At 38.9% G+C, this 26980-nt stretch overlaps 1 protein-coding gene across 3 annotated transcripts; it reads right to left on the bottom strand.

The window, feature by feature from the left end:
• Positions 1-26839, bottom strand: GOPC (golgi associated PDZ and coiled-coil motif containing). Of its 3 annotated transcripts, XM_008138902.3 has the most exons (9): positions 26344-26839; positions 14698-14862; positions 13150-13173; positions 9736-9911; positions 8445-8610; positions 5955-6050; positions 4622-4786; positions 1424-1604; positions 1-1028 (listed from the first exon to the last, which is right to left on the bottom strand). In XM_008138902.3, exons 1-9 carry the CDS (start codon positions 26629-26631, stop codon positions 898-900), a joined length of 1392 nt encoding a protein of 463 aa, XP_008137124.1. In that variant the 5' UTR covers positions 26632-26839; the 3' UTR covers positions 1-897. The 3 variants fall into 3 exon arrangements, with proteins under 3 accessions (XP_008137124.1, XP_008137132.1, XP_054577902.1); XM_008138910.3 differs by lacking the exon at positions 13150-13173; XM_054721927.1 differs by lacking the exons at positions 13150-13173; positions 14698-14862.
• Between the last annotated feature and the right edge of the window lie 141 nt (positions 26840-26980).

The following is a 26980-nucleotide window of genomic DNA, read 5'->3' as shown; positions in this document are numbered from 1 at the left end:
TTTGACTGCCAGAAAAATGTATTTGTAAGTGCCAGGACTATCACAGCAAGACACAACTCAAAATGTACAAAACTGTCTTTTGTAGATCCCAGGGGAAAAAAGCATATTAGACTACACAGTAATAACGTAATGCTCCAATACCATGCACAGAGATCAACATAATTGGGAACAAAGAATTTACACTTATCTGCATCTCTTTTGAAAAATCAGAAAAGTACAATATACAGTAACTACAGAAACGATTTTGGTGCAGCACTGATTGATAAGGATTGCTTAAAGAAAACTATTTTGTACTGCATTGCATAGAGCTGAACGGCAAACTCATCAAAATAAATGATCATCAAGAACTGATTTACATATCAGGATGCAAAATAAAATTTAAAAAAACCCAAAGCCATTCTTTCAGTTAAAAAAACAATTAAGTCCAGCCTACATTTCTGCAATTCATTGAGTCAAGTTCTGTCTTTGAAACACCACACTTGACATTCTGGAATATATAACATGAATTCATTTATTATCTTGGATTTAAAGGCTATTTCTTATAAAATACTGGTTAGCACTATCCCTTCTACTAAGTGGAAGAGGAACCAAATAAAACAGTAGTGCTTCATTTGGTACTTAAGAGCCTAGTAATATCCCTTTGGGAAATACATGCTTTGGTGCTTTACAATTTTTTAAGAAAATCAAAATTGCTTTACATGCAATAGCCAATTATGATATACCACAGAATCAGGGATTCAAGCGTTTAGAATTGTTCACATGAAGCCCTGAGGTACCCGCCTTTCATTTGGGCAACAAACAGCCTCCCTTGAGCTTGTCCAGTCTTTGTCGCCATCTTCCCTAGTGCCCCAAGTTCAGAATAGTCTGATTTTACAATCTTGTCCGGGGATAGTCAGTTTAACAAGACTTTCTCTGATACAGACTGTGCAGATCATCTAATTTAGAAGCACTGTCTTCTAGCGGAGTTTCCCTCGAAGTTCCCAGGTCTCCATTTTCATGTCCATCACTTACTGCCTTCTTATTAAATCCTAAAAAAAAGAGGAAAAAATGCTGTTACTTTCTAGTCTAAAAAAAAAAAAAAAAAAAAAGGTCTTGTGATTCTACTGAGCCAAAACAAAGGAATGAATGCCCACTGTAATTAAAAGTATTACTGGCCCGGCTGGTGTGGCTCAGTGGGTTGAGTGTCGTCCCACGCACCAAGAGGTTGCTGGTTCGATTCCCAGTCAGAGCACATGCCTGGGCTGTGAAATCGATCCCTAGCAGGGGTCTTGCAGGAGGCAGCCGATGGATGTTTCTCTCTCTCTCTCTCTCTCCTTCCTTCTCTCTCTAAAATCAATAAAAACATTTTTTAAAAAGTGTAACTGAAGAACATCTGAGGCTTTTATATTTTTAATTTTTATTAATAACTTTTAGAGATTTTTACCTTGTAACACTTTGACTTCCCCGCCTGTGTCTTTGCAAGTGGCACCAGGATTACTACCTCCTTCTAACTCATCTAGGTATAAACGGTAACGATGTCCACTCTCATCTTCATACTCTACATTTTCATCATCAGAATCCACTTCAGGAGCCACATAAACTACTTCAAATTCAATCTCTCCTCTCTAAAATGGAGAAAGAAAATAAGGAAGTCAAGTTATTGTAACTGTAATTAAAAAAAGGATTTCTAAATTCTTTGGGGTGGTGGATAGAGATGAGGAACAGTAGTCAGACCTCAGATGTAGCTTCCTTTCAAGGCAACAAATGACAGTCTAGAATCTCAAGAGGTAAAAGAGAGCTAAGCCCTAACCGATTTGGCTCAGTGGATAGAGCGTCAGCCTGCGGAATCAAGGGTCCCAGGTTCGAATCTGGTCAAGGCCATGTACCTTGGTTGCGGGCACATCCCCAGTAGGGGGTGTGCTGGAGGCAGCTGACTGATGTTCCTCTCTCATCGATGTTTCTAACTCTCTCTCCCTCTCCCTTCCTTTCTGAAAAAAATCAATAAAATCTATTTTTAAAAAAAGAGAGAGAGAGCTTAGAGGCCATCATGTCCAGACCAACTCCATGAATCCTCTCTAAATTCTTTTTAATATTACAGTAGTTCTTTCTACTGATCACAATATTTTTGCTTATAGATCTAAAAAAAAAAAAAAAAGGATGCTCAACTACTCAACTTATAGACTTCTGGGACAAATGTTCAGTTTAAGTCATTTTGCCATTTTGTACTTTACACAGCAATTCAGCAAATCCATTTAAATAGATATTAAATAAAGGTGCACGTAAAGGCATCACACAAACTTTTCCTTGTCTAATTTAGCAAACCTCTACATAATGATTTTGTTTCTTACTTACTAGGTCTTGAACCTTAACTTTCACTGAGTACCAGACAGTGTTAATCAAGGTATTCTGTCAGTAATAATAGTAATGACCATATTTATTGTGCAAAATTATATCCTTTAGTTCTCAGAATATCACTATTGTAGTCTCTTTTACATGAATGAAAAACATGAGAGTCCTGGAGAAAGCAGACAACTTCCAATATGATGAACAAGTAAAATATAAAAGTAGAAATTTGACTCCAAATTCCTGCTCTTTCTACCATACTCCACTAAATGTGTAACATTTATACAATTATTCTTTAGTAACAACTTTAGGTGCAAGTAAAAAATTACAGATTATACATTATGTTAGAATATTCCAAGTTATAATCATCCTATATAATAAAAGGGTAATATGCAAATTGACCGAACTGCAGAACGACTGGTCACTATGATACACACTGACCACCAGGGGGCAGACGCTCAACACAGAGCTGCCCCCTGGTGGTCAGTGCACTCCCACAGGGGGAGCGTGGCTCAGCCAGAAGCCCAGAAGCTGGGCTCACAGCTGGTGGGTGTAGCGTCTCACCTCCGCAGCAGCCTAAAGATGTCTGACTGCCTACTTAGGCCCATCTGTTGGACATCCCCCGAGGGCTCCCGGACTGTGAGAGGGCACAGGCTGGGCTGAGGGACCCCCGCCCCCGCCCTGTCCCGAGTGCACAAATCTCATGCACCAGGCCTCTAGTCATTTAATAAGAGACTACGATCATTACACACAAGTCTGGTATTTGCAACTCTCTGAAAATTATGGCCTGCCCTTTGCTCAAGAGAAAACATGCCATTTTTTACTGCTACTCACTAAGTCAGTCTGTTTGGTTCTCCTGTTCCCAGCAGTTTAAGGCTATGCCTCAGAATTTTAATATGTGCTTAGTGTTTCCTTCAAGCTTTATGACTGTCTATTTGTGTCTCCTTTACCACAGCTGCCATTCACCCCACTCGCATGCTACTGGGTGACAGCCAAGCTGGGTTGGGAAAACACCAACTTAAAGAGGCTAGGGTTGCATTCTTAGATCTCCCTTATCGGAACATGCTTTAAAAATATTTTGGGGAGGCAGACAGATAATACAGTGGTCTTCAGTACAGTTCTAGTTGACAGAATTAGGTCTGTGGGTAGCTGTCACAGAGACACAGATTTTAGACTTAATATGAGAAAGCTTTCTAAAAATCATCAACATACCTCAAAAGAACAGACTGCTTTATCAACAAATCCTTCAATGCAATTATTTAATTAGTAATATTGTAGAGATTTATGCATCATGTGGAGTTGAACCAAATAACCTATAAATTCACTTTCAACTCTAAGATTCAATTCTACACTTGCATACCACACTTATGATCCAACAAAAACTCAATGCACTACCTACCAATACCTCTCTAATTCCCTCAACCCTAAAGGAAAAACAAAATAAACCTTAGGTTTATATACATATGATATCTGGATATGAATACCAACTCTGTCATTTATTTGCCTGCAACTTTGAGCAAACCATTACTTCTCTAAGAACCTTAGTTTATTCGTTTTAAATAAGAATGTTGAACTAAATGACTTCTAAGGATCCTTTTAGTTCTAACATTTATGACTATAAATCCACTTCTAGCATCATTGTTTCCTACAATACCTTATATTTATATAATATTTTAGTCATTAATGATGTTTTGCTCTCTAATGTCAGGTCCTGTCCTACCTTTTTATACTGTACTAGAGGCCCGATGCACAAAGATTCATGCAAGAATGGGCCTTCCTCCCCCCTGGCTGCTGCAGCGCCTTCACTCTGGCCAGAGCTACCTTTCTGCTCCGGCCCAGAGCTGCCTTTCCGCCTTCCCACGCTGCCCAGAGGCCCGGAGCAGCTGGGGTGGTGCGGAACCTGTGTATGCAAATTAACCCGCCATCTTTGTTGGGTTAATTTGTATACTCACTCCTGATTGGCTGGTGGGTGTCACAAAGGTACTGTCAATTAGCATATTACTCTTTTATTAGGTAGATTAATATACTGAATCCTTATAGTTCTCATAGGAGGGAACTGCAGCACAGAAGATTTAACTTGCTCAGAGTTACACAATTGTGGAAAGAACAAATAAAATCTCCTTTATCAGAAAATCTGGCTGAATGTCTTCTATAAAAGCCCCTATCCCCCCAAAAAACCTGCTATCTATACAGAAGCACTTTACTACTTGAGTAACCTCCTAGGGAAGTAGAAAATACTCAATAGATTAAAAAAGAACCAATTGATAAATTCTATTTTAATTTCATAAAGGGAACTTACTTGCTGGGAAAGAATAGTTACAGCTTCTTTATGCTTTGTATCCCTTAAGTTAACTCCGTTAACAGCCAAAATAGCATCTCCAACGTGTAGTCCTCCACATCTATCAGCAGGTTGACCTGGCTGGATCTCAGAAATGAGAATTGGAACACCATGTTCTTTCCCACCCTAACAAAGAAACAAAACAAAGGCAATAAATTAGTTTACTCTGTGTATAGGCACAGACTATTCTAAAAATATAGTATTTTCTTACAATATATTTCATAAGCACCTATACTGATTCTATAAATGCTGAGTAAAATCTTGTTTGCTGCTTAATGATAAATAAATCATTATGAGTTTCAAAGGGTTACCTCTTAGTAAAACAATAACACACATGTGCTTTCCTAAAAAGCATCTTACAGAGCACCCCCCCTCCTCGCAAACAACTACAATCAACTAAACTACTTTAAACACAAATAGGAATATTTTATGTATTAGTAGTCTATAGCACTATTCAATTTTATCAGATCTAAATCACTAACTGGTAACATAAACCATTCTTTTATGTACCATAAAAACAATTGTAAGCTCATAAGATGGATCTCAATTTCAGAGATGTTAAATGTGAAAAAATATGCAACACAGAATTAATGGAATGCAGTATTTGGTACATATCACTTTCCAGCTTGTATCATAAAAATTTTTATAATTTTTCATTATAAAAAACATTCCTACATTAAGCAATACCAGAACTAAAATGAACTTATGCAGTACCTAAGTGTTGCCAAGGGAAAATTAGAGTAAAACCACCTTATTCATTCACCTGGAACAAAGTACTAAGCAACAGCAAAATGACTCCAAATATATGTATTTGATAATAGATTGCCCTCAGGAATGTTGTCCAAGACAACTCTTTATAAAGGCATCAGATTTAAAAAGGAAGACTAGACCCAAGAGCTAGTCAAATCTGACAACAAAGAAATTAAGCAAGAGGAAGGTAACATATACTCTAGAGAAAAAAAAATAATAATAATAAAATCTGGAGCCATTTAACACAGAATAGACATATCCATTCCCAAAGGCTCTTAAAGGCATCACAGAATAGGATACAGAACTATGCTGGGTCATAATAAAAATGTTTAACTCTGTTTATTCAAGTTATATTTAACAGTTATTAGCAAGATTTACATACATACAAAAAAAAAAAGTTTACACAAAAAGAGTGCCCATGGGGATAAATCCAGTTACTTAGAAACACATGAAGAATACTTTGTTTCAATGATTGCCAATGTCCTAAGGAGCATGATTATACTAGGTAACTGTAGAAAAGAAGACTGGAAGCACTACTTCTTACTGTAATTGAAATGCCAAGGCCTTCATAATCTTCCTTAAGGAGGAGAACTTTTCTAATTGGACCAACACCTTGGCTCTTCTTTAAAGAGTCTTGATCCTTATTGGGGGGAGGGAGGGAAAGAAGAAAAATTTGTATTATTTAAATAATATACCAAATAGGGTAAATCCATGCCATATAACTTGCTTTTATTAAATAAAGAAATCTTTATTAATTTCCTGCAATGGATACATAGTATGTGTTAAGAAAGTAATTATAGATAAAATGGAAAAGTGAAAATAGTTTTCCTGTTAATATAGTAGAATGTATAGATGACTTTCTCATCCTTTCGTCAAATTCTTTAAAATACTGATAAATCTCTTTTTAAACTGAAAGACATTATTAAAAAAATATTGTCAGGAATTAATTGAACAAATATCTTCAAGAAATAAAAATGGGTAATTGTTTATCTTCACTGGAAAATATGGTAAAGAACTATATCTATTTTATCTGATTGTAGAAATGAAAAACAAATTACCAACTGGATCATTCATTATTTTCTTATTCCTTTGAGCTCTGGAGTCTACCTTTTAAATAGAGGACCTTGCTCCATGAATAATTTCTTCTCTGATACCTTTTCTCTTTCCGTCTCTACTAAGCTCCTTCCCTATTCAGCATAAAAACTAAAATTCCAAGCCTCTTCCAGCTTTAAAATACTGACCATGTACAAACACAAAACAAAATAAAACCCTTCAATCACTTACTATGGCCTTTAGTTACTATCCTCCTCCTCCATCTTTCCTTGACTTTCAAAAAGTTAATCCTCACCATATCTACTTGCTTGCCTCCCATATTCATTCTCCAACCACTGCAATTAGGATTTTGCCCCCACCTGCTCCACTAAATTGTCTTCTCTGCAGTACTTGGTAACCAATATGGCTATATCCAACAAACACTTTTTAGTCACCACTCAATTTGAACCTTCAGAAAGTTGATACTGTTCGCTAACCCCTCCTTGAAACCCTCTCTCCCTTGGTTTCTATTGCACCACTTTCCTAGATGGCCTGTATCTAACAAAGTCCACCTCAGGCTCCTTCCTTTAGTAATCAATTCCCTTGCCTCCCTCCATAAAAGATTCTTTCCATTCTTGCCCTTCTATTCTTTTTCCTTAAATATACTTTCCCTGGGTGACTTAATCAATTTCATAGTTTCAATTATAAATAGATAGATGATTTGTCTAGTATTTTTCAACACAAGACCTCTCTCCTGAATTCCAGTAATACACCCAGTTGGACATAGCTGGGCTGTCCACTGGCACTTCATACACACTACATGTCTAAAATTGATCTCGTTTCCCGAAAACCTTCCTTTTCCTCCAATTGGTTTATAAATCAATGGCATCAAATCACTCAGTTGCCCAAATAAAAAACGTAGTGTCTTCCTTCTCACTCACCTACTTAACCAAAACCAAGTCCCCTTGATTCTGTCAAACCTGTCTTTCCTCCCAAATGCACTTGCCCTGCTCTCATCACTGTCTCCTCAGATTAGCATAGTATCTTTCTAATATATCTCCTCACCTCCAATTAGACCCTCTTCCAATATATCTTCCAATACATCTTCTTCACTATACCAAAGTAACTGTCAAAAAAATGTTAAATCTTATTAAACCCACTATTTTATTTAAAAATCCCATGATTATCAGGTTCAAATTCAAACTCCTTTATTTAGCATAAAATAATTTGTCATCTGGCAGCTGCTTGGAAGTTAATGGGAACCAAGTATGTCCCAGAGAAGACAATGGCATAAGTATTTATTGCTATCTCCACTCCTCTCCACCAATTCCATGTACATATCAATTCTTCTTACAATACTCTTTGCATTATGAAAGCCACGCTTTATCTGATGCTAAGATATGTGGGTCACTGAGTAGAAGTTTGATATGCTCTTATTATATTAAGGTTTGTATTATTAGACAGCTGTTGTAATGAAATTTGATAAAGATTTATCCAGATAAAAAGAAATACTCCCGTACATGATGACTAAGAAGCAGACAATTAGACACAGACACAGATGTCAAATTCCATCTTAATTCAAGAACAGGTGTAAACATTAGTTCAGAACCTACATTTGAATCAAGTTACCAAAAATTCTCTTAAAAAACTACCCAAAAACATTTACCAATTTATCAATATGACTACACACTCTCTGCTACGCTTAAAATGAATTTAAAACAAATTCATGCTAATCATGATCCAGGAAAATTGGAGAATATGAGCCAAAGTACTAGCAATAGTTCACTATCTTCAGATATATCATTTTCAGGGTACTAATAAGTCTATAAAGAGCTATGGGTTATTGAAACTTTAAATATGTATCTCTTTTAAATAAGGTTAATCCCACTTTCACTTTTTAAATTACAGTTTTAAATACTAATAGAATACAAAAATGAAAAGGGCTTCTGGTTAAATAAAGAAGGGAGAGGCTGAGAGGAAAGAAGTAGCAAAGCAAACCTACGTGGCCCGGTGGTGCCTGCATTGGTCGTTTTAGGTCATTACGTCCTCTACAGGCTCTGATGACAGTTTTGTGACGATGCAAATGTATTTCAGCTTCCAGTTGGTTCCAAAGCTTATCATGAGCAGGTCCCTTCATATCCCGCCCTAATAATTGTATTTGCTGGACCCTTCATATTGCAAAAAGAGTTAATTCAGTTAGTTTTTCATTGTGCATACTATAGAGAGAATTCAGAAGAATTACTGAACGTAAGTAGCTTTTGCAAAGATCTAAGTAATAAAGATAATACTCAGGAACCTCCCAATGTCTCTGATTTATAAGGATATGAAAACTGAAAAGAACTGTGTCTTTAAGGGAAAACCAGTTAAAAAAATAAAAGACCATATGCTTAATTCAAATACATTTAAGAAACAATTTATGAGACTAATGTCAATTAACATGTATTTCATGTCTTGCAAGATAGGTCATCGAACTCAGATACTATTGAATACTAGTCTTCAGATGAGGCTAACTATACTGAAACATTTCTTGTAACAATTTCTTTTTAAACAAAATGACTATTTTAAATGTGCTAAGTTATTAGAAAATGTGCACTTCAATATTGTTATTTTTATTTGCTCCACATCAGTTCTAATGTGACATTAAGACAATGAGTGGAAAATTATTTAGTACTAATAATAAATTAATCACCAAAGTTTGTCAATAATTCATTGTGATAATATCACTGTTATTTCAACACTAGAGGCCTGATGCATGAAATTCATGCTAGAGTAGGCCTTCCTACCCCGCCCCCCTGCCAGCACCAGCTTCCCTCTGGCACCCAGGACCCGGGCTTCCCTCACAGCCCCAGCTTTGTCCGGAAGGACGTGTGGTCTAATTAGCATATTACACTTTTATTATCATAGATATTTTTGAGGGGTAAAAAAGATCAGGCTTCAGTGATCACAGAAATAATTCCTTATGGAAGGTGTGCTACACATGTGAACATTATCTGTCATGTGTCAAGGCAAATAAGGGCTGAAAAGTGCAGCTGTAGAATTGTTCACATTTAACAGTAAATTACTATCTGTGTGTGTGTGTGTGTGTGTAAACCAAAAATACTGAATAAATCTGCAATATGTAAGGCTAACAATATTAAGTTAACAATAGTAAGCTATAACCAACTATAAAGTAACTCTATAAAACAACTCTTAGGGTAAAGACTAATGTTTCATTTACCATACAGGTAAAAGTCAACCTCATTAAATATCCATTTGTCACCTACGGATACAAGGGCACCCATCTTTTTACACACCTTCCTGCCAGTTCCTTGTCTAAGTACTTGGCAGCCAGTCTTGCCCCATAAACTTCAGCCTGGAGAACAGCTATATGTCTACGAAGGGCTTCATTCTCTTTTCTCAGCAACTTTACTTCAGCTTCAAGTTGAGCTTCTTTCATTTTTTCTTTTTTGTTTGCTTCAAGCTCTCTCTCCTATTGTAATTAAAAAACAAACATAATGCAATGAAAATACTTCGAAGACTCTACAGTAGAACATATTCCTTAAAATACACAAAAGCACACAGTCTAAATGACAACAATGAAAGCATGTGATAAAAATTACTACTTCATTTCTATAAAATAAGAACACAAAGATTTGGATCCAGTTCTTTTTAACTAGTACCAGAGGTGTTGGAATCACTTCTAGTGAGAATACTAAGAGACATAGTATTCTTTCTTCTTTTTTTAATGTTTTCTTTTTTTTTTAGAGAGAGAGAGAGGAAGGAAGAGAGGGGGAGGGAGGAAGAGAGGGGAGAGGGGGAGAGAGGGGGAGAGAGGGGGAGAGAGGGGGAGAGGGGGAGAGGGGGAGAGAGAGAGAGAGAGAGAGAGAGAGAGAGAGAGAGAGAGAGAGAGAGAGACTTGATGTTCCATTTCTGTATGCATTCACTGGTTGCTTCTTGTATGTGCCATGGCCCGGAGTATTGGGACAACACTCTAACCAACTGAGCTACCCGGCAGGGCTGAGAAGTAGTATTCTTTATGCTCATGTTATCACAGTAATAGAAGTGGCTTCAATGAATAACTGAATCTGCTCGCTATATTCGAAAAACTACTTAAGAAACTAGACTAAAATAAAATAGTCATTCAGGTGGTGGTGCCCAAATATCCAATTAACTTAAATGCAATAATTCTATAAAGCTAGTCAAAATCATCCAGTTACATAGAGATATGCTCTATAATTATCTATCTTAGAAGACTACGAAAAGCTTACAATGCTAAAATTAAAACAGATATTCTAAATAAAAGGAAACATTTTATGGCCATGGAGAAATGTTGGTAACAACTGCATGAAGACATTTACACATTAAAAATAAGCATATCTACGGTGTAAATTATCACTGATTTTGGGGCCCTAGATCATTCATTTGTCCATATGTTAAAGTGAATGAAGAACTGTTTTCTGAGGAAAATACTGGCCTCACTTCCATATCCTAATGGAAGGATGCACATCCATTTTTAGCTCTCATAAAAAGATGTCATCCTATGCTCCACAAGTAGATAGTCCATATGTGTGAATTTATAGGTGTTAGCAAGAGGATAAAACCTCAAGATCTTCACCACCAAATTTTTATCATAAGCTTACATGTGAGAAATAATGTTCAATTTACCTTAAAAGTAGGAAGTACAGTATGTACAAATGTAAATACCCTCAGGATCCAAGCACAGAGCAGAGGCAGGTACAAGATAACTTAGGAGAGTAGAAAACTGAAGGTACAAAATCCTGCCTGAAGGCAGTCAAATTCAAATTCACACACACACAAACAAAACCCTTCTGAGAGTTGATACGAGCTCTGATAGATATTTTAAGTGTTATTTTTGGATCAAGCAAACAAAAAACCCTAAACACTGCAACCTTCCATCTATCCTGAGTAGAACCGCTTTTACTCATTTACAAAATTGCTTTTTCTGCCTCACTAATTTATAGAACTCATAAAGCCTGTGAAAATATGGTTATATCTGTTAATAAGATGTGGAAGGCACGTCACTATACTGCCAAGTCCCCTTTATGAGACGTAAAAGATTTACTATAGCACCAGGAAAATTGGTTTATCTTGAGCAAATGGCAAATGATAGTTTCTACTGTTTGGGCACTGATTATTATAATTATTTCTTTTTATTCTGGATATTAAGAAGGTGAAATATTTAAACAAATTTTTAGCAATTCATGGAATATATTATGGTACTAATTTGGTCTACTGTTTTGACTACAGTACATCAGCATTTGCTATATTTAATACCAATAGATAATATATTCAAATATAAGGCAGTGAGTACCACAATCTTAACAAAAAAATTATACAAAGCTAAAATAAATGACAACTTCTATGATTAAAAATATTTTTATGTATGTGGATAAGCAGAAAGAAATTAATCTGCAGACTTTTACAACTTCTCTTTAAAAAAAAAACGAGTAGAATATAATTTTTAGATATTGTTTTAAAAAATTTGCACAACTGATAATTCTCGGTTTTAAACAACTTTCGAATTATTAATATGTCTATTTATTTCAGAACCTATTCCTCAAAAGAGAAGGTATCAGTTCTAAAAGAAACCATGGTTTAGATTACATTAACAAGACTTTTTAATGACATTTATTGAGGGTTAATGCTATTTGTTTCAGAAAAAGAATTCCTAAAGATCAAGAATTCTTTGGTTTACTGGCTAAATAAACTTTACATTGAGAATTACCTACTTACACTTACTTTAATGAGCTATTTACACAAAATTTATGAAATCTAAGAAACATAATAAGCCACTGCTTTGCTTTAATGATTCAAACCCCTAATGAATCTGACAAACTCTAAGGCCTGAAATTAAAAGATACAAGTAAAAAAAGGACTGAGAAAACTGAACTTGATCACTTCTTGATTTAAAACAAAACAAAAAAAGCCTAAATTTTTTTAGTTAACAAATTTATTATCATCTATAATAACAAAAGCATAATATGCTAATTAGACCGGAGAGCTGAACGACCTTCCAGATGAAGCAGGGGCTGTGAGAGCTGAGGGCAGCCGCTGCAGCTATGAGGGCTGAGCCCCTTGCACAAATATGGTGCATTGGGCCTCTAGTTAGATAATAATCAAGAAGTTCATTTTGTATTTAGATAGCCAAACAGTATTTTTCAAAAAAAGGGAAGCCATATGACAAACTGGAACCTGATTAGGTTGGGGTAGTGTGAAAAATATTAAGAATATATATATTGATATCTTCTAAAATGATTTCTGGTAAAGGGTTCTAAAATTCAGTAAAGCCACACAATTATTCCGAAAACTGCTACAACACATGCAGTGGATGAATATGAAACCAACATGCACATTCTTTCTCTGGGAATAAATTCAAACAGCAAAGAGGGAAGCTGGGCCTATTTAATATTATCAAAACACTCAATGGGAAAACCAATTGCTCTTTTGGAGTAGAAGTGTGAGCAAGTTACCAGGCTGAGAAGTTGTTAAAAATTGATGAGCTCTGCAAATAATGGCTACAAATTACAAACACAAGAAAAATCTGTAACAACATTAGTGAGAAAAGAGCAATGGGCCGTCCACTGAACTTTTCAGTGCGAGCGCATTTAAAAATACCACCAACATCATTTTCAAATGCAATGTGCAAAGAAAACACTAAGAACACTTAAGCGTGACACTTTAAAGCAAGACAGAAACAACATACTTACCAGCTCCTCCACAGAGGGGACAGACTTAAGATACAAGAAAAAAGTTTTATAATTAGAAAAACATCAAGCAAATGAATTTATCTAGTGGTATAATCACTACAAGGAAAATTTCCATATGTTGAATAACATTTGGGTAAAATTCGTTAGAACAAATATATGTGCAAATCCATAAGCAATAAAATAGTAACTGTATAGTATTAAATTAAAATTTTTTGTTTTATCAACATTAGTCATCACACCTGGTTCAGTGTTGTTCCACTACAGCAGCCTATAGTTCAATCTAATGTTAAAACTTAATGTAAATTCCTTCCTAGTGAAAATGCACGTTGTTTTCTCAATGTTAATATTATCTATTCCAAAGAAGCTGTTACCTGATTCGTGTCAGTTAAATAAAACACTAATAACTTACATTCATAAAATTTCAGAATTTAAAATTATTTTGGGAGAATATAAATATTCATTTAAATAAATTCTAACATATCTGTATTAAAAACTAATTAACCAACCAAATAGAATTAACTAAAAACAAATAAAACTTAAAAATGTATTTTACTGTCATCATTAACTATGTGCCCTGCAGTTAATAAAGTGTCTGGCACATAATATATACTCAAGACATGAATTAAGCTGAAATTAGACTTAAAAAATATTTACCTAAACAGCCTACACTGATTAAGAGGGCAATGGCTAATGATGGAAAATTTGCACAATGAAACATTATGCAAAATAAAAGTTTTCAAGTGGCAGGGAAAATGTCTACAATATATTTAGAGCAAAACAAAACATGTGCCATTGGCTGGCACCCAATCCATTTTCCCCTTCATCATTATTAACAGAACTCTAATTTAAATGGGGGTGGCCACGTGACCCACTAAGAGACTGATAAGCAGCTGAGGATAGCCAATGAGATGGCCAAACTGACTGGCAAAAACCGTTGAGGAGTTCATGAAAAGTTCTTGAAAGAAGGCTAATGCAGCTGGGAATCATCCTTTTGCCCTTCCCTAGACTCTGGAATGCTGACCTAAACAAATCCTGAGGATAGAAATCATGAGCTAAAAATGACAGAGATTAGTAACAAAAGAAAGCCGGATCCCTGATATCTGTGGAGCTGCCATATCAGGTCTACACTGTCTGTCTCAGAGCTTCTTTAATTGAGAGAAAATAATATGTACTATTCAATAATAAATAATTTATACTATTCAATAATAATCCCAAGGTTACTTGGGATTTCTGAACTTAATGATGACACATTAGAGTAAAAAAATTGTTTATATGCTATAATCCCAAATATCTTTTAAATATATTTATACAGATATTTTTAAATAGGAAAAATACTATTCTAAGTACCCATTGGTTATTGATATTATCACTGATCTTTTCTGGGGATGAGATTTTTGAATGATCGCACTGATCTTTACATTTCCTGTATTTTCTAAAATTGCCACAATGCACACATATTACCTTTTATAATTAAAAAGCCTCACTAAAAATTATTCCCTACATCCTCTAAGATGCATATGAATATAGGTTATCCTATAAACTACTTACCAGTTTTGCTTTAATAGTACCAGAGTCGACACTTTGACCAGTTTTAGCATGAAGCTGAAGTTGAACAGAGTGCAGTTGTAAAAGCTGATCATGTACTTCTTTCTCCAGTACAACTTTCTCCGCTTGGGTCTCTGTCAGTTCAGATTTCAGATCCACCAACTGTGCCTTATAAAACAATAATAACTAACATTAAGTATGCTTCATTTTCTTTATTTTGGCTCTAATTATTATTATTTAAGAATGAAATAGAAAGACTGTCTTTGAAATGAATAGATGAACACTAGAAGACCAGTATCTGAGCTATAGAACATCCAGGTACACTGACATAAAGTCAATAGTGCAAGATATTTGAGTGACAAGAGAACTGTATCACAAATAGTATCCTATCTAATAAAAGGGTAATATGCAAATTAACCATCACTCCATCACAAAGATGGCGGTGCCCAGTCCTCTCAGCCCTGCCAGAGTCCCCAGTCCTGGGAGGGAGGTAAAGGGGAGAGGGGGCGGCGGCCGCTGAGAGTGGGCAGCATGAGTGGCCTGGCAAAAGGCTTGCTTTGTCGCCATGGCGACAAGGCAAGTGTTCTGCGCCCAGGTGCAGCTGGGCCTCTGGCCAGGCCGGGGCGTGGATAGGCCTCTGGGCTGCGAAGAGCCTTGGGGCAGTGGGCGTGGAGCGGCCAGGCCCCACAGAGAGCTACTGGCGCACAGATTTGTGTGCAGGTCAACTAGTCCCACCTAATAATAGACAAATATGCAAATTGACCGCACCTTCGCTACGCCCAAGCCATGCCCACCAGCCAAGCCACACCCACCAACCAATCAGGACGAGTATGCAAATTACCCCAACCAAGATGGCGGTTAATTTGCATACCAAGACAGCGTAGGAAGAAGCCAAGAGCTGCAGAAGGGAGCAAAGCTGCGGAGAAGCAAGCAAGCCGGGGGGAGGAGAAGGGAGGAGCGGAGGCGGGGCAGGGGAGAAGGGAGGAGCCAAGGCGGGGCCAGGGGAGAAGGGAGAAAAGCAGGGGGGCTGGCAGAGAAGGTGGGGAGGGGAATAAGGGAGGAGAGCAGGCGGGGTGGGGTAGAGTGCAGCAGGAAACCCTATTGCAGGATTCTTCCTGCAACGGGAACGCTAGTCTTCTAATAACACAGAATGCTACTTCATTTTACTTTGTTTACTTTAAGGCTTTCACTGTTTCACCTTTATCTACAAGGTTTATGAAAATATACAGTATGGGATGGTTCACCATCCTGCAGAGACAATATGCGCTTTAGTGGTGAACTAATACTAACAGTGTCTTAGAGGAGAATCCCGTAAGTGGTGCTTTGTCCTCACCCTGAAGAACACTAGCCCAAATCAGCCCAACCACTATCTAGTACTTTAGATGCTGAAGTGTGAGTTACTGAGGCTACAGTGGGTCTTAGGATCAGAATTAACTATAAGCTACAGTTAACTGTTACAACACAGCAGAACACCTCATCAGAACCACTAATCCATTTAATCTGAAGTTTTTCATTTTTCACAATATATTCATTGCTTTGCAATAGTGCATAGAATATGTCCTTTATGTGTGTTTGGTCTTCCCCACTAACCAACAGATTAAAATCAAGGCAAGACCTTAGTTTTCTATTTAGCATGATTTTATAAAGCATCTAGGGGCCCAGATTATGTCAGCACAATGAGAAAAAAAAACTGAAAAATACTTTTAAAATTATAATTATTTATGCCTTTGAGAACCTTTCTTATCAACAGAGGTGATAAATATGCATGCACACTAAATAAGAAAAATGTGGCAAGCTACAGATATATTTAGAATTGGTCTGGTCCCAAGGCATTCAAAGTAAAGGAAGGCTTTAAGAAGGTTAGTGAGGACAGAGTTTAGAAGGGCTTTGAAAGAAAAAGACAACAAGGACAAAATAGAAGTAATTAATCTAGAAATAGGAAGACTAGCAGAGGCATAGAGAAATTAGAAGCAATTCAGGTAAATTCTGAGTACAGAGACCAGAGGAATATATCTCTACTAGAGGCCCGGTGCACGAAATTCGTGCACTCGGGGGTCCCTCAGCCCAGCCTGTGCCCTCTCGCAGTCCAGGAGCCCTCAAGGGATGCCCGACTGATGGCTTAGGCCCACGGGGAGTGGGTCAGTGCGCGTCATAGCGACTGATCGTTCTGCCATTTGGTCGATTTGCATATTAGCCTTTTATTATATAGGATATCCCAATGGTACAAACCAGTGCCTACCACATAAAAGATGCAAAGAGAGAACGCAGGTATCAAAACTCAAAGCCCAATTTTATTTTCCAGGAACAAGACAAGTGTTTAGAATTTACTCTAAATTTAATAATATTCACTAGTAAATAACTCTTCTTATCCTATATAATAAAGAGCTAATATGCTAAATAGACCAAACAGCCGAACAACCTTCCAGATGTCCTTCCAGACGAAGCCGGGGCTTCGAGGGGCTGTGAGGGCTGGCCAAGGCTGTGAGGGCCGGCCGAGGCTGCAAGGGCTGGCCAAGGCTGCGAGGGCCGGCTGGGGCTGGCAGGGCCAGCCAGGGCTGCGAGGGCCGGCCGAGGCTGGGAGGGCTGGCCAGGAATGTGAGGGCCAAGGCCCTTGCACGAATTTCATGCATCAGGCCTCTAGTCCTATATAATAAAAGGCTAATATGCAAATCAACCAAACGGTGGAACAACCAGTTGCTATCATGCACACTGACCACCAAGGAGCAGATGCTCAATGCCGTTGCTGCCCCCTGGTGGCCAGTGCGCTCCCACAGGGGAGCACCACTCAGCCAGAAGCTGGGCTCACGGCTGGCAAGTGCAGCAGCAGTGGCGGGAGCCTCTCCCACCTCTGAGGCAGCGCTAAGGACCCCTCAGGTTCCCGGACTGTGAGAGGGCACAGGCCAGGCTGAGGGACTCCCCCCTGCCCGTGCCCCCTCCCCCCCCCCACCCCCGCCGTGCATGAATGTCGTGTACCGGGCCTCTCGTCTATAATATAAGCACTGTAGCTGCTAAGAAAAGTTAGTCATTGGTAAGTATGTCAAGATTTAAAAGTTCCATATTTTTACTTAATGGTTACCCTCCTTATGTCACAGAATTTTAGAATTCAAAGAAATCTTAGAGAATATAAAGACTATGGTTATGACAATTAATATTGAGATAATAAGGCAAGGCCTATCAAAGCTGTTTTTATTTCTAGGGCTACCCAATATGTCAGTGGCAAAATAGCACTTTGAACCCAATTCTTACTCCCAGGGCAAGGTAGCGGGAGTGTTAAGCAATTAACCATAAAAAAAAAAATGTTTCTATAGGTACAATACATATATATTACTAACAATATTCAAAGCTACCACAAAGCAAGTAATCTACTTACCATATGATAGGTATATGCATCATACATTATCTGTCATTCTTATCTGTCAAAATATCCAAACTTTTCCACCAAGATAATTCCTTTCTAATATAATTCTTAACCACTGGATTCCACTCTGTGGCACCAAAATCAAAGTAATTTTTTATTCAGTTTCCTATTATTTCACTTTGCTAGACCTTAATCCTCTGTCTATATAATCTTTGAAAAATATACAAGAACTGTACTGTTTTCATTCTAATCTAAACATAAGCTTTTTTTTTTTTAAATTTCTTTAGCACTCTTATGGATAACATTGCCAATTATTGGCAACTGAGGCCCAAAGAGATTTGAGGTGCCCCAATGGACCAAATCTCAAACCTCCTGACATCTTTGTCATTCTGAGAGTTAATAGGGAAAATGGTAAGGAAGCAATCCATGTGAGAGCACATTACCAAATCTCAGAACTAGACACAGCTCTGAGAAACAGCCCCACACAATGCACACACACCCTACTTCACACATGCGCGCGTGCGCGCGCGCGCGCACACACACACACACACACACACACAGGAACTCGTACACATGCACAGGCATGAAGATACCCAGACACACATGGACACACATGCACATAAAAGCACACATTCCTCCAACTTAAGAATTACAAAGAAAACAGTTGATCCCACTAGCAGTTTAACTGTAATGAAACACATCATAGAAAGCTGTTGATAAAGAAGTAAATATTATGCCCTGCTGGTGTAGCTCAGGTGGCTGGAGCATCGTCCTGTACACCAAAAGTGGCGGGTTCGATGTGCACATGTCCAGGTTGCGGTTCAATCCCCTGCGGAAGGCAGCCAATCCATGTTTCTCTCCCTCTCTCTCTTCCTTTCTCTAAAATCAATTTTTAAAAAAATCCTACTAAATGACACAGCCTTTTCTCCTGTGACAAAAATCAAGGCAATAATCCTATATAATAAAAGGTTAATATGCAAATCGACCAAAAGGCAGAACGACTGGTCACTATGATGCGCACTGACCACCAGGGGGCAGACACTCAACACAGGAGCTGCCTCTTGGTGGTCAGTGTGCTCCCACAGGGGAAGTGCTGCTCAGCCAGAAGCCGGGCTCACAGCTAGCGAGCGCAGCGGCAATGGCGGGAGCCTCTCCAGCCTCTTTGGCAGCACTAAGGATGTCCGACTGTTGGTTTAGGCCTGCTCCCTGGTCAGTCAGACATCCCCCAAGGGCTCCCAGACTGTGAGAGGGCAAAGGCTGGGCTAAGGGACGTCCGCCCCCCCGCCCCTCCCTCGAGATTCGTGCACTGGGCCTCTAGGGTAACTAATAAAAGCATTTTGATCCCTTTCTTTTCTTTTACTCCTTCAAAATAGCAGAACAAAGTCTTAGGGCTCATCTACTTTAACCCACTCTTTTTATAAAGAATCTTTCTCTACTTTCTCTTTTCTCCATGTCTGAGGTGGTTAACGTTGCTCCTATTATCCAATATTTTAGGAAACCAATGATTCCTATTTCAAAACAAAGAATGTGACCAAACAGAAAATATATTCAAAGGTCAAATATGAAAACCCCTGCCATCCCTCAAGGTAGGAAATCATATTCCTCCTTATTACAAGTCAGCTCTTGACAATCTGCTCATTTGCCTTATGAAAGTTCTGTAAGAAAACTCCACCTATTTGCTTCCATTTCTTTATCCAAGTATAATGATCACTATTTCCATCTGTCATTATTTCTCCCCAAACTGTTCTGCAGTTCAAGACAAGCAAACATATTTTTACTTTCAGTCTCCCACACCATCCCACACTCATTCAACAAGAATTTATTAAGCATCCAATACTAGTATATGCCAAGCACTGGGCTGGGTTTTAGGGATATGCTGGTAGACAAAACAAATGTGGATCCTGCCCTGCAAAGTGTAGAGGAGCCTGGTACAGGAGGCAGCTCCTACGGTAATAAATGGAATACTGTATCTTCCGGCGTATAAGACGACTTTTTAACCCAGGAAAATCTCAAAAGTCGGGAGTCTTATACGCGGGAAAATACGGTATTTACAATTTAGAATTAAAGTGAGTTATTGCCAAATGATGGGTGGGTTACTGTATTTTCCAGCGTATAAGACCCCCGACTTTTGAGAAGATTTTCCTGGGTTACAAAGTCGTCTTATAGGCCGGAAAATACGGTACATATAACAGCATTATGTGTGCCAGGCACTGTTTTGAACATATTCAGATTTTAATTGCCTTAGTCCTCACAATAATCCTCTGAGAGACATCATTTTTGTACAGAGAAGGAAACGGAAGCACAGAGAGGTTAGGTAACTTGTCCAAAGACATTACAGAGCCAGGAATATATGTAATTACAAACTGTAATAAACTGTATGACAGAAAGTAAACGAAGAGAATTAGTGGGTGGGAGTGTAAGGCTAGCCATCTGGGAAGTGTTTTGGTTATTATCACAGCAGCAGTTCTCATAGGTCTGTGGGATCTTTTCAGAAGACCCACAAGGTCAAACTGTTCTCAGAATAATAAAATATATTGCCCTTTTCACTGTGTTGACATTTGTACTGAAGGTGCAAAAGCAATGATAAACCAAATGCTGCCATTTTAGTACAAGTCCATGCAGTGCACCAGACTGCACCAATAGTCACTGCACTCTTCACTACTGTGAAGCTGCAGTTTTAAAAAAGTCCACTTAAGAAAATCTTTGATGAAGCAGTAAAAATTATTGATTTTCAAAAATCTTGACTCTTGAGTACAAATCTTTTTAATATTCAGAGGGAAGTATGCATAAAGTTTATCTGCTAAATATCAAACTATATTATCTCAAGGAAGTTACACAATTGCTTGAGTTGCAAAGCTGAACTTTTTTTTTGTTCAACACTATTTTTATCTGAAAGAAGAACAAATTATGGTTCTTAACGTTGTCGTTTTATTGCTAACTTTACCCAGTGGCCAGGTAAGTTTCTATTGAATGAGTACAAAAAAATGTTTTACATAAATGTTAAAGGCACGCTTTAAAATTAAATACCCATTGCATTTTGAAGTTATTTATTACATGTTCTTACAATCTAACATCTTTTTAAAAGTATGATACTTTGTAAAACACTGTGTAATATGAAGCAAGAATTCTTGTGATCCGTCTGCAATGTGTTAAGATTAATATACTTAGCAGATACATTCTTGAGAATAAATAAATTTGTTATTTCAAGGAAAACAACTGACAGCATTTGTTGCCAATGAAAAGAATTTATGCTTTTAAGTGAAAAATAGAATTGTGAAAAGTGAAAACCTGAATCCATTATGAACATTTAAAGATTTTTCTGATGAGAAAAATATTAACAAATGTGATTTTTTTGATATTGCATAATGAGATATGCCAACATTTGGAAGATCTGCATAACTCAGTGAACCAATATTTTCAAAATGACCAATGCAGGATGCTAAAATAATGCCTTAGTAAAATATACATTCAAAGATTACATAAACCAATGTCTTAGCACTTTACTGCAACAGTGTATGGAAAGTTCATGGATAGAGTTTCAGACTCTACACTGTAACTAACCTTAAGAAACTACCTTTTACTATCAAAGAAGAAAATCCACAATTATCCGAAAAGGCTATGAAAATATTCCTTTCCTATCCAACTACATACTTCTGTGAGGTCAAATTTTCTTCCTATACTATACTGAAGCCGCATACCACAACTGTTTGAATATAGAAGCAGATGTGAGAATCCAGCTGTGTTCTATTAAGCCAGATATTTTTTAAAAATTTAAAAAATGTAAAACAATGCTATTTTCTAATTTTTTACTATATAGTTATTTTCCATTAAAAATGATATTTATATTAACATGTAATGGTTTATTATTGCTGTTTTACTGATATAGTAAATATTTAATGTTTTCTCAGTTTTAATTTCTAATACAATAAATACCTGTAGCTATAACCTACATTAGTAGGTAAAGGAGTCCTGAGACCAAAAAGTTTGAGAACTATTGCCTAAGAGCTTCTGAAACAAGGCCCATGTCACTAGACCATCCTATATAATAAAAGGCTAATATGCAAATAGACCGAATGACCAGTCGCTATGACACGCACTGACCACCAGGGGCAGATGCTCAACGTAGGAGCTGCCCCCTGGTGGTCAGTGCACTCCCACAGAGGGAGCACTGCTTAGTCAGAAGCTGGGCTCACGGCTGGCAAGCGCAGCGGCGGTGGTGGGAGCCTCTCCCACCTCCGCAGAAGCACTAAGGATGTCTGACTGCCCGCGGTAAGTGGGCCTAAGCTGTCAGTCGGACATCCCCTGAGAGGGCGCAGGCCGGGCTGAGGTGACCCCCCCCCACCCCACCGAGTGCATGAATTTCATGCACCGGGCTTCTAGTATAGAATAAGAGGGAAGAATAGTAAGATGTGTCATCCAGGTCAGATCATACAGAGCTTGTCAGCCATAATAAGGAGTTTGAATTTTATTCAAAGTATAATTAAAAAATGTTATGTTTTAAAAAATGCAGCTGTGTGTAATATGAGAGACAACATGAATGAACTAGGATTGGGGGATCTGAGATGGAGACATAGATAAATCTGTGATGTATTTTTTAAAGTACTTTGATATTAACCTCAAAATGAAGTTCCAAACAATATGTTTCCTGTTTCCATTTTGATGTTAAATAACTCAGTTGCTCTATGATCAATCAAACTGAAGGTGGGGTGAGAAGAACCAACCTACCCAACATTTTAGAAATGTCACATGTACAATAAATCTATACTCAATATTCTTATATAATGATGTTTAAATTGATTTTTAGTCACAGTTTCAAATTTTTCTAAAAATGGAATACCATGAAATATTAACTTACAAGGCATATCCTTGTAAGTTACATACCAAGGGAATAAATGAACCTGCAGATTCAATAATGTAGCAGGCACTATTAGAAACTATAGATAACAGAATCAACAAGACAAACATTATCCCAGCTCTTACCAAAGATTATTGGTAATCTTTGAGGACTCATGGCAGAACACTAGAAGTGTTTCAAATAATTTATTCATTCAAATAAACACTTACTGAGTATACACTGTGTGCCAGGATCTAGAGACAAAAAGATCTGAGTAAGACAGGAATTCCGCCCTAAGACTTTCACTGTCTAGTAGAAAGAATTAAAAATATATATTTCCAATTATGATGTAGAGTGTCATAAGCACTATTACAGAGGCATGTGTGATGTGGCAATTAAAAAAGAAGTGAAGGGGGTCAGCCACAAAGGAGAAAAAGTTTACCTGAGTGTTGAATGGGAATCAGCTAATACATGGAGTAGGAAGAGGAAAGGTCTGAGATATGACAACCCCTAGCAGGTGAGACAGGGATATAGGTAGGTCAGAAAGGTGTGTGTCTAATGTGCATTTCAATTTTTTAATTTTAAAAGGGGCAAAACATCAATTCTGTAATCTATATGTAAGTTAACCTAATAACCATATTCAAAGGAATTACTCACTACTCAATATGGTCTGGGAGCACTATAGAGAAAAACACAAACAGCTCTTATAAACCAGATATGTTACCCCCTTAACGTCATCTTCACAAAGCATTTGATAGTTCAGGGTATTTCATCTAAACACAATCCTGATCCTCAAAGAGCTTACCTTCTCTAGAACTAGAGAGATGTGGTAACCACTATTACAGTGTGCACAAGGTAACAAATCTAACAAATCTTAAAGTGAGTTTAAGGTGTTAGGACAGCCTCTTCCTATAGGCAGAGAGATGGGTGAGAAAAGCCTTCAGAGATGGTGATGTAAGTGGTATCTTGAAAGATGAGTGGGTGTTTGACACTGTAGACAAAGGGGACAGAGAAAGCATTATACACAAGAGCCTATGCCAAAGGAGAAATGCCACAGAAGAGCAAGGCCTATTTACAGAACTGCCAATAGACCAGTTTGAGGCAAAAGAAGCTAAGAAGGGGTGACAAAAAATAAGGACAGACAGACTGGGCATTGATCACCATGCTAGAGTTTGAGTTTTAGCCAAGAAGGAATAGGGAGGTAAAAAAGAAGAGTGACAGAATCAGAGCTGCCTTTTTTAAAAATGAAACATTTCAGAATGATTTTGATAACAGATGGTTTGAAGGGAGTAAGAAGCAATTAGGAGACTGTTAGAAATATATAAGAAAGGATAGGGACTGTTAGGAATATACAAGAAAGGATAGGGACTGTTAGGAATATACAAGAAAGGATAGGGACTGTTAGGAATATACAAGAAAGGATAGGGAATGTTAGGAAAGACAGGGACCTGCACAATCTCCAAAATTCACCTTATCTTTCTGCCAGACCTGCTCCTTCTGGTAAACGGTACGTAATGCCATTACTTCAGTGAATTGCGTAAGTCTCCTAGAGCTCTCATAACAAATCACCACCAACTGGGTGGCTTAAATGAACAAAAATTTATCTCTCACAGTTCAGGATGCCAGAAGCCCAAAATCAAGGTGCTGGCAGGGTTGGTTTCTTCTGGAGACCCTGAAGGAGAAACTGTCCCAGGCCTATCTCCTAGCTTTTGGTGGTTGCCAGCAAGCATTGGCATTTCTTGGTTTGTAGACCGATCACTCCAAACTCTGATTCCATCTTCACATAGCCTTTTCCCTGTGCCTCTGAGTGTCTCTGATCAGGACACTTTCTTTGAATTTAGGGCCCACGCTAATCTGCTATGATCTCATCTCCCCATTTATATTAATTACATCTGCAAAGACCCTATTTCCAAGTGAGGACACATTCTGAGGTTCTAGGTGGACATAAATTTGGGGAGACAATACTGAACCCACTATAGGCATCAACCAATACGTTTCCCAAACGGAAACGTGGTGTCATCCCTAACCTTCCTCTTCCTCATCCTCTGCATCTACATTAATTATCAAACCCTGTTTCTAATTCTTTAATGGAAGATTATCTCCTTTTCTTCATTCCATTTTCATTTCAATAACAATCTTGTCTATACAGCAAACTTCTTGCTACAGCACTGGATGAACTCAATTATTACCCTCATTCCTGTGCCTGTTACTAAACAAGTTAAGTATTGCTGGAGAAAGTCACACAACAAGGCAGACTGGTTGTACAATGAGATGCCAAAGCCAAACACGTCCTCAACATTGCCTGGCAGTCCTTCTATTTCTCTGACCAACTGCCTCTCCCACTCACCGAAATCTTAACTATTTCAGATCTTTTCCCTCTCCTCAAGCTCTCACTTTCACCCACTTTTAGTTGTTGTCCTGGGCTCCTATTTTACAGAGACTAAAGAAACCACCACACAACCCTCCCCCTCAACCTCCCACCTTCTGCTCTTATCATCTCTCCTTTCTCTCTAGTATAACAGCTGACCTTACAAGACAAAACCATTCAATCTACATGTATTTAGGATCTCATCTTCATTCAGGGACCTTATTAATACCAATATACCTCTTTTTCTCTAGACTATCCACCTTTCCCCTGAACTATATGGTTCTCATTGGCTTATAAATATGTTCACGTTTGTTGGTTTTTTGTGTGTTTTTTTTTTTCATTTCAAAGCAAAATGAAAACAACCCTCCCTTGAATGTCACACTCTCCCTTCCAGCTATCCACCCAGCCACTTACTTAATCCCTGTAAAATGGGAATAACACCACTAAACCTGTCCCACAGGGCTGCTTGTGAGAATTAGATTAATCAATATACATAAGAGACTCAGGACTGTAAACAGAGAAGGACATTGATACTATCGTGCTTATCCCACTAAATTTTCCTAAGAGCTTTGATCAAATTCCCCTAAATAGTTCATGCATGCAGGAGATAGTATGTCTGTGTGCAACAGTAGACATGGACCTGGAATTGTTAAAAAAATAACCAGGACTGTCTGGTGAAATACAAACCGAGTTTATCCATATGAAGGTAGATGTAAACACTCAAACATTAAAAGGTGGGCGGAGGTACTCTAATGACAGGCCATCCTTCAGCTTCAGTCTTGGGTGAATGTAGTGCGAACAAGCAGACTGGTGGAATGAGTTCCTCCTCACCGAGCAGGGAGGTGGAGGATGGCACCCCGGGGACCCACACGTGGACCTACACCCCTTTTTCCAGTCCCACCTCACCTCGCTCCTTTCCTTCATGCACACACACACACACACACACACACACACACACACCCACTCCCCCTGGCCCTGGAGGCCCCGGGACCCCAGCGGGCAGTCTTCTAGTCGTTTCCCAGAGGCCTTGCACGGGACCCGAGGACTGGGGTTGCATGCCACCCCACCCCTCCAGCGCCCAAGGCTCACCTCTAGCTTGTGGTTGATTTGGGACACCGTCTGGACTTTGTGGCAAAGCTGCGCGAAGCAGGAGCTCAGGCTGGTCATCTTCTGTCGCCCCTCGTAAGTGATGTCCGCCTGGTCCGGATCGATCTCGCCCAGGAGCAGGTCCACATCCACGAAAGCCTTGTCGAACTCCTTCTCCAGCACCTCCAACCACCGGAACATGGACACCCCACCGGGGGAGACTCCCACGGCGCAAGAGGCGCCCCCGGGCCCCGCTCCGGCTCCAGCCGGGCACGGTCCGCCCGCCGACATGGCGCCGCCTAGGGCCTCCCCTCGACTGCTGCGGACCCCCGTCGCCCACCGCGCGCGAGAGGAACTGCTGGGGCTGCGGGGACCCCGCGCACGCACGCTCCGCCCGTCCCCTCGCGGGGCTAACGCCGGCGACGCAGCCCCGAGCGGCAGACGCGGGAGGCTGGGGCAGCGGCGGTGGCACACGGAAGGATCCGCCGTCCCACGTCCCCGCCAGCCCGGGCTGCGCATGCGCAGGCGGACGCCGCCGGCGGAGCGACGTGGGCGGGACTAGGACGGACCTGGGCCTATGAAAAGTCTCCGCCGGCGGGCCGGCCGTCGGCGGCCATTTTGACTCCTGGCAAACTCCTGC

The sequence above is a fragment of the Eptesicus fuscus genome, chromosome 10 (genome assembly GCF_027574615.1).
Source record: "Eptesicus fuscus isolate TK198812 chromosome 10, DD_ASM_mEF_20220401, whole genome shotgun sequence".
Taxonomy (NCBI): Eukaryota; Metazoa; Chordata; class Mammalia; order Chiroptera; family Vespertilionidae; genus Eptesicus; species Eptesicus fuscus.
This window is presented reverse-complemented; position numbering and strand designations above follow the sequence as displayed.